General features: G+C 31.9%; 1 protein-coding gene across 14 annotated transcripts in view; it reads right to left on the reverse strand.

Annotated features, from left to right (window-relative positions):
- The window catches only part of taok3a (TAO kinase 3a), a 135,523-nt gene that overhangs the window by 26,285 nt on the left and 99,768 nt on the right, over positions 1 to 9,470 (reverse strand). For 7 of the 14 annotated variants that reach the window (XR_015491029.1, XR_015491028.1, XR_015491027.1 and 4 more), the window contains exons 11-13: positions 9,031 to 9,198; positions 7,980 to 8,165; positions 932 to 1,066 (exon numbers count right to left, since the gene is read on the reverse strand). Coding sequence is in view for 8 of the 14 variants with exons in the window: in XM_087253305.1 (XP_087109431.1) it covers positions 932 to 1,066; positions 7,980 to 8,165; positions 9,031 to 9,198 (489 nt within the window). In the remaining 6 variants the exon portion in view is untranslated. Of the gene's footprint in view, positions 1 to 931; positions 1,067 to 7,958; positions 8,166 to 9,030; positions 9,199 to 9,470 lie in introns of all 14 variants that reach the window. The other 7 variants (XR_015491025.1, XR_015491024.1, XR_015491026.1 and 4 more) reach the window with 1 other exon arrangement.

The raw sequence follows: 9,470 nt of genomic DNA on the forward strand, positions 1-9,470 counted from the left end.
TTTTCATTCCTATACAGTCTCCCAATACACTCACTTTTGTCAGTTTCACAAATTCCCTTCCATCTCATCTTTCCCATCTCACTTTCTGCACCTCATCTCTCCGTAACGCTTTTTCATATGAAAAACAAAGACTGTCTTTCCCTGCATAACCTTGTCTCATTTGACACAACTATTTAAAAAAACATATCAATAAATAAAAAGTGCATGCTTGAGTTGATAAAAAAAAACATAGCAGTATGGTGCATACACCATACAAATAAACCCACTACAGCTAAACTCCTTTGTGATCCTCTGAAATGATAGATGAGTGTCTGTAGTATCAGACAACGTCCACTGCGCATGTCTGCCCCAAGAGGGCGCTCAAACTCCAGCAAAGCACAGCCAAAACAGGTGACATCATCATCTAAACCAAGCATACTGCCATCGACTTGCGCTGCCTGCCCGTGATCTCCATATATTCCTCAATTAGGGTGGTTGCGTCACAATAGATTATTTCCCCCTGCTTAATTGCATCGCACATTCTTTATTTGTAGCACATATCTGACACTAACCTCATGCTTTATATAAAAAAGTAGATTTTCTTATCCTAAAACCCAGTTGAATAGAGAAAACCCTTTTGTGTTGGATCACATCGTATTAACTAATAGTAGACAACAACACCAATGACTCGTGCAAGGAGTGCAGCTGGCTATTGACTGAATCACGTTGCCTTGACAACAGACGTGAAAGAGAGAAAAGTAGGAGCTTTTTTCTTTTGCCTCTCGAATAAAGAGAGGGTTAAACAGGAGGAGAAAGACCACTGAGAGGGAAAGAGAGAGAGAAATGACCGTAGAGTGTATTAAAGCAAAGGATGAAAGAAAGGAAAGAAAGAAAGAAAGGAGGGGGGATGACAAGGAGAAGGAGTAAGGATGATGTCATTGTTTTTGCTCACCAGAGAGGCTGACTTGATGGTGGCGAAGCGCTCACGGTTTTTATAGTTGTGAGCTTGAGCTCGCTCAGACGAGGACGGTCGAAGGTCCGACCGGTGGTCCCGATGAGGAATGTCGTCACGGATGTATTGATGATCCTGAAGAAACAAAACATCAGTCATTTTGGGGTCATAGTGTAATAATATTTTAAGGAACTAGTTAAATCTTTTTGTAATATAATGTAGCATGCAGTGTGTCAAAACACATTTATGGATTTTGGAATTACCTTGGAATTATTTCCAGTTTTAGTTAAGATTGAGTTTTCCCATGGTCGTATTTTATAACTCAACTTATAGGGATAGTTCAAACTAAAATGTAAATTAGCTCACTATTATTTACTCATTCTCAAGTGATTACAAACCTTTATAAGTTTCTTTCTTCTGTTGAACATGAAAGAAAATATTCTGAAGAATGCTGAAAACCTGTAACCATTGACTTCCATACCAGGAAAAACAGATGCTGGTCAATGGCTACATGTTTTTGACATTTTTAAAAAATATTATCTTTTGTGTTCAGAAGAAAGAAACTCAAACAGGATTGAAACAAGTAAAGGGTGAATACTTGAGGACAGAATTTTCATTGTTAAGTGAACTATTCCTTCATTTACATGTTCAAAAGCAGAGCTGATAAATATCTCACTCTACAAAAGAGTTTGTCAAAGTGATGATTTAAACGCATTTAATAACATTAAGTGAGAGACAATGTTAATCTTTTTATTGTTGAAATTTTGGCACACTTTAATTTCTATATTTTAAATGTGAAACCTTTTTAACGTGTCACAATATATGAAACCGTAAAAGGGATAGTCCCCCAGTCCTCCCCACCCCACCCCACCAAAAAAAGAGGTGTATTATTTACTCACCATTCACTTGTTCAGAACCTTTCTCTAGGTTCTTTCTTCAGTTGAACACAAAAGAAGACATTTTAAAGAATGCTGAAAACCTGTAACCATTGACTTCCATAACAATAAAAACAGATGCTGTGGAAGTCAATGGTTACATGTTTTTGACATTTTTCAAAACATCTTCTATTGTGTTCAACAGAAGAAAGAAACTCAAACAGGATTAAAACCAGTAAAGGGTGAATAATTGAGGACTTTCCAATTTTGAGTGAACTTGTCTTTACTTACATGTTCAAAAGCAGAGCTGATAAATATCTCACTCTACAAAAGAGTAAGTCAAAGTCATGATTTAGAGGCATTCTCTGACATTCGGTGAGAGAAAATGTTAACCTTTCTATTGTTGGAGTTGTATCATATTTAAAATAATTGCCATATTTTATATATATATATTCCATATTTTATAATACTTTTTTTTTTATATACAGTCACTATATATTAACCTGTTAAATAGATATAGATATATAAAAGCTATAATCACTTACTCACCCTACACTTGTTCAGAACCTTTGTCTAGGTTCTTTCTTCTGGTGAACACAAAAGAAGACATTTTAAAGAATGCTGATTTCTGGCACCCATTGCCTTTCATAGTATTTTTTCCTATGGAAATCAACAGGTACTATCAACCAGTATTCTTCTTTAGTGTTCAAAAGAAACGAAAAGCTTTAAACCACATGAGGGAGAGTAAATAGTGAAGTAATATTGTAATATTAATTTCTGGGTGAACTATTCTATAAATATTTCACTTTCACAGTGTGAAACTCCGCTTGAAGCATCTGTTTTCTTGTGTATTTAAAGCCTTAAAATTCTAACTAAATTCTACAATATTAAAACTTAAATATCAAAAATTGCTTTTTAATGAACCCAGCAACCAATAGCATATTATTTCAGCCAAAGAGTTCTTTAGAAAGAAATGACAGAACTTACAGCAGCTGCTTTCTGTCATATTCTTACCCAATTAACATTTGCACTGGACAAAACCTCGTATTGCACTGCCTTTTATGATTAACTTGAACAAAGAACATATATCCGTCTTAAATATTAAATAAATTAGCATTAAATGTAACTTTCTCAAACATTACACATTTTTATAACCCCATTTTTAGGTTGTAAAACAAACATATAAATCTCAAATATCCTTAAACTGTCTGTTGATTAAAAAATATGGCTTCACTTAATGTTTTGAATAACTGAAGCTTATAATAGCAAGCAGACAGATATCTGTTTTTTAATTAGACAAATAAATCTGCATTTGAAATATTTTTTAAATAATTTATCATTTTGAGAGGATTTTGATATTGTACATTTAGAACACATTTCAAACCTCTGTCTTTTTCATTAATCCACATATGATTTTTGCTATATGAAATACAGAAACTTCAAAGCCCATGATCTCAAAACATCTCAGAATTCAGACAAATCCTTCATGTCCAAAGGAGGTGATTTGTCTGATGCTTTTATCCAACTTGCTGGTTACTAAAAGCACAGCAGGAGTTTTATATTTCCTGTAACGGAAGCATCAGCTGAAATGTTTCAACACGAGACCGTTCGATGCTAAAGTGCTCTTAAAATATCTTTATTAATCGACCCACAAGGTTTGTCGACCTGAAGCATTCAAATTCATTTCATCTACTATCTGTGAATAAAATAAATATACTGCTTGTTGAAGGGCTGTTCAATTCCACTAAAGTCGATTCATAATTCTCTTGCATGCTTACGCAATTTCCTGGAAGTGTCAATCATGTGGTGTGCGTTTGTGAACTTCCTGAATCACATACTTTTAGAGAATGTGCAGAACATTCAATGTAGCATGATCTTTAAACATGCAGCTGTGTCTTATACCAAAGGTTCTTTTATATTCCAAGAAATGTGAGTAATTAATAAAGTAGATTAATAATAGATTAATAGAAGGTAGATTAATAAATTCAATTCAAAATTAAAATGCAAATGTAAAGTTCAATTAAATTTCAATTAGAAAAAAAGTCTAGCATTACAACAATTTTGCCAAAAATGTTATGATAATATACAGTTGAAACAGGAAGTTTACATATACTCTAAAAAAGGAACATAGCCATTTTTTGAAAAAATGTCTGATGGTAAATCACACTAAATGCTTACTATTTTAGGTTTGTTAGCATTACCTAAATCATTTACATTTGCTCAATGCCAGAATAATGAGAGAAATTGTTTTGGGAATTTTTAATTAATTTCTAGACAGTCAAAAGTTTACAAACATTTCCTTGGTATTTTCTAGCTTTGCTTTAAAACTGTATAACTTTGGTGTTTTGGGTATCCTTCCACAAGCTTCTCACAATAGTTTGAAGGAATTTTGGCCCATTCCTCCTGACAGAACTGGTGTAACTGAGTCAGATTTGTAGGCTGTCTTGCTCGCACAAGCTTTTTCAACTCTGCCCACAAATTTTCTATAGGATTGAGTTCAGGGCTTTGTGATGGCCACTCCAAAACATTCACTCTGTTGTCCTTAAAGCACATTTTAACTAATTTGGCATTATGCTTAAGGTCATGGTCTGTTTGGAACACCCATTTGTGGCCAAGTTTTAATTTCCTGGCAGATGTCTTCAGATGTTGCTTCAGTATTTCTACATAATGTTCTTTCTTCATGAAGCCATCTATACTGTGAAGTGGACCAGTCCCTCCAGCAGCAAAACAGCCCCACAACATGATGCTGCTGCCCCCTTACTTCACAGATGGTATGGTGTTCCTAGGCTTGTAAGCTTTCCCCTTTGTCCTCCAAATGTAACGTTGTTATGGCCAAACAGTTCAATCTTAGTTCCATCAGACCACAGGACATGTCTCCAAATATATTATTTTCCCCAGTGTCATTTAGCAAACTGTAATCTGGCTTTTTTGTTGATTCTGGCTTGTTGATTTTCCCATGTTGCCATAAAAGGAAGCAGTGTGTTTGAGGTTTTCCTTAAATACTATTCTACAGTTGTGCCTCCAATTAACTCAAATGTTGTCAATTAGCCAATCAGAAACTTAAAAACCTTGACACCATCATCTGGGCTTTTTTTAGAGGCATAATAATCTTATTGTATGTAAACTTGACTTTCAAGAAAAGTTATAATAATTTCTCAAAAAATTTCTCTCATATTATTCTGCTATTAAGCATAACAGAAACAAATTTGATAATCTAACTTACCTAAAAGAGAAAAAGTTGTCACATTAACATCTGACTTTTTTTTTTAATGGTTATGTTCCTTTTTATACAGTGTATGTAAACTTCTAGTTTCAACTGTATGCATGTATGTATGTATGTATGTATGTATGTATGTATGTATGTATATATAGATATGAAAGTGTGACATAATACAATAACATCAAGCAAGTAAAAAGTTTGTTCTGGTTTCACTTTAAACACAATCATTAAATATTATTAAATATTGACCTTATTCTTCAATGCGGACGTGTGCTCGTTTTTGTGATCGTTTCAGAAAATGGTCAAACTACTTGCTCTACAAGCAAGCGTTTGCATGACTATACAGACAAAGTAGATTAAGATAATAGAGAAAATATCAGTTTGCAATGTTAAGCAGCATAACAAGCTTTTTTTAACATATAAAAAGGAATGGAAGTGAATGAGACAGGAAGTCTTGAGCCAAAATGATTCAAATGGCTGCGCCCACTCGTCAGCGGAAAAATAAGGTAAATAATGTAAATAATGGAAATCGGTTTGTTGAGAATTAACTTACATGTGTATGTTTATAACTTTGTTTGATTTAGGGCTTCTTGTACTATTTATTTTATTTAAGATGGAATTTATAAAATGTCACTGACAATTGTAAAAAAAAAAAAGTGTCATTTTGTCTGTGGAAAGTTTTACACATACTCAAAAATGATGCTCAGTAACCAATGCTTATTGCATTGTAAACTGTATAATAGACAAATATGCAATATTTGGGCAAGACAGGTCATTTAGAACAGTAAATCTATTACATCAAATATATTTGGTAGTGCTCTGAAAGATGATGTTAAGCCCATCAAATTGTAACAAGCCATTCTAATGATAATTATATGACTGACAACAAAAAAAGAAATTACTTCCAGCAATCTACCTGAGCCGTATATTATATTCTATAAATAATTATCATATATGAAAGCACATAATATTATAGTTACAGTAATAAAATTAAACATGTATGCATTTTTTGTAATTCCAATGGTTCAAAAAAATGTACATACAGTTGAAGTCAAAATTATCAGCCCTCTTGTGAAATTTAGATTTTATTTTCAAATATTTCCCAAATGATATTTAACAGAGCAGGGAAAATTTCACAGCAGTTCCAATTATATTATGTTCTTTAGGAAAAAAATGTCTTATTTCTTTTAGTTTGTCTGGAATAAAAGATTAAAAAAAAATCAATATTACCTGAATTTAATTAATTTATTTAACAGGGCCACCAAAAATACATTAACCTCAAAAAGGAAAGATATGTTGTGCAGTCCCTAGACAGGTAAATCTTAAAACAATAATTGAAAAAAAAAGAAAAGAAAAATAATAAATAGATAAATGTAAAAAATCAAACAAAATAAAATTGCCAAATTAAAATCTACAGACTAAACACGAAATCAAACACAACACTCAGTGTGTACAAATTTGATATGATAAAAATCATCTCCTGTCAGGTGTAAAAAGTTCCTGTAGTGACATTAATAATGACAATATTACTAATTTAAGGTCAACATTATACACCCTCTTAAGAAATATATTTTTCCGACTGGCTACAAAACAAACCACTGTTATCCGATAACTTGCCTACTATAGTTAACAATATTAACCAACTTAACCCTAAAAGACCTAGAGCTATTTTGTATATACATATATATATATACATATATATATATATACATATATATATATATACATATATATATATATACATATATATATATATACATATATATATATATATATATATATATATATATATATATATATATATATATATATATATATATATATATATATATACATATACATATACATATATATATATATATATATATATATATATATATATATATATATATATATATATATATATATATATATATATATATATATATATATATATATATTTTATTTTATTTTTTAAGTTTCAATCTGTATCAATTAAAAGTCCAATTTAAAATATTGTTTGGTCTAAAAACATATGAACAGACAGAAAATTTTCCAGAATTTAAAGAAAAAGATTTTCCAGTTAATGTTTTTTTCTTCTTTAGAAATAAATGCTATGATGTTTTATACATCCAATACAAATTGTCTACATCCAACATTCCCTGAGCAAATTATATCAACTAATTCAATGTTATTCTAGGCATTTTTAGTGAAAAACTGGTACTGACAATTTAGATCCCTAAGATGCTTGCATTTTTTTTGTCAGCATAAAGTGCCATATATAATTTCAAGCAGTAGATGCTGAAGTTTCAATCTTCATCCTTAAAAATTCTAATTTTACATTTTTATGACTAAAATAAGGTTAATTTCACAGAATTAAGAAAAATAAGTAAAAATGTAGCACTTTCCACAGCTAACACAAACAAAATCTCTTAAGATTTGTTTTTGCTTCTTTAGAATGTAATGTTAGGATGTTTTATATTTCCAACATACATTTTGTCTACATCCAACACTCCCTAAGCACGTTATAGCAATTTATTCAATGCTATTCTAAGACGTAACATTGCACTTGAATATTATTAAGTTGATTATTAGTATATAGCAAAATGACTAGTAAAATATTACATACTGTCATCATAGCAAAGCCAGAAGAAATGAGTTATTAAAACTATTCTGTTTAAAATGTTTTGAAAATAAATCTCCATTAAGCAACACAAAAAATAATAATATTCATTTTTTGGCTAATAAATTTGACTTCAACTGTAAGAAATTTTTGCAATTTTTTCAAAATATATGCTGCAACTATATATATGACATTGCATGAACTTGCATGTCATATGAAAATTGCATATATTGCCACATGTATCAGATTTCTATGTGGGCTATGAGTTTTATTGTACCTTGTTCCCCTGCAGTATATTGCTTTAAATGAAGAAAATAAATGAAGTCTGACCATGTGCTGTGCGTCTGGGACCTTTTTGTGTTGTGTGGAAGACTCGAGGGTGCTGTCGTAGTCGTGGTGCAGCTCAGAGCAGGAGTCGTCCGGCACCTCCTGCAGGCTGTTCACGCTGCTGCTCTGACTGCCGGTGCTCACTGAGGTGCTGGGAATTGAATGGTTACTGCCCAAACTGTTCATCTTACAGCCCGCCTGATCTCCATCCTGCACAGGAAACAGAGACACACACACATTCTTTCTGAAAACTGAAATTTAATTCAATTACATACTGGAAATAATATTACACCAACAGTACATATTTTGGATGTCTCCCTTATCTGACCTATTAACTTCAGGTTTTGGAGTCTCTTCTTATCCTCTGATGAGATAATGCTGGTGTGTTTAGTTAGGGAAAGTTTGAAAATGTGTACTGTTGGTGTGCCTTCAGGAACAGGGTTGGGAAACACTGCTCTATCCAACAAATATACATTGATGTAATATACAGTTGAAGTCAGAATTATTAGCCCCCCTGTTTATTTTTTTCCCGCAATTTCTGTTTAACGAAGAGATTGTTTTCGGCACATTTATAAACATAATAGTTTTAATAACTCATTTCTAATAAATGATTCATTTTCTCTTTGCCATGATGACAGTAAATAATATTTAACTAATTATTTTTCAAGACACTTCTATACAGCTTAAAGTGACTTTTAAAGGCTTACTAGGTTAATTCAGTTAACTATGCAGGTTAGGTTAATTAGCCAAGGTATTGTATAACAATGCTTTGTTCTGTAGACTATTGAAATAAATTTAGCTTAAATGGGCTAATAATTTTGACCTTAAAATGTAAAATGCTTTTATTGTAGCTGAAATAAAACAAATAAGACTTTCTCTAGAAGATATTATCAAAATATTATCAGACATACTGTGAAAATTTCCTTGCTCTGTTAAACATAACTTGGGAATTATTAAAAAAGAAAAAGAAATTCAAAGGGGGCTAATAATTCTGACTTCCACTGTACATACTGTTTGAAGATATACAACACACACATTGGGGCCTTTCATTTTTTCAATATTTTTCTATACCCACCTCCTCCTCTTCCTGAGACTCCCCCATTGGGCCGTTGTGTTTCTCCTGGTAGAGGATTTTTTTCATTTTACGATACTGCAGGTTGTCCAGTTCTCGGACTGCATCCTTCGTCCTCTGGATAAGATCGATGAGGACTCGTAGAGGACGATCTCTCCTAACAAACTCATGCTAGGACAGACAAAGAGGGACAGAAATGACATTTATGAAATTTATCACAGAGCTTATGAAAATGGCAAGACGAATATAAAAGTGTATTTATTGATTAATGTTGTGCTTCTATTTTAGGTGTGACTTTTTAACATTCTGTAAGGGGTCTACGGATGAAAAATAGCCATTTTTGGCTAATTCTGGCACATTTTACAGTAATGTTTATTAATGTGCATTGACCCTGTAAACAAAAAAAAAAAAAAAAAAAAAAAACTAAAATAAAACAAGTGGCA

Source organism: Danio rerio, chromosome 5 (genome assembly GCF_052040795.2).
Source record: "Danio rerio strain M-AB ecotype USA chromosome 5, GRCz13ab, whole genome shotgun sequence".
In the NCBI taxonomy this organism is placed as follows: domain Eukaryota; kingdom Metazoa; phylum Chordata; class Actinopteri; order Cypriniformes; family Danionidae; genus Danio; species Danio rerio.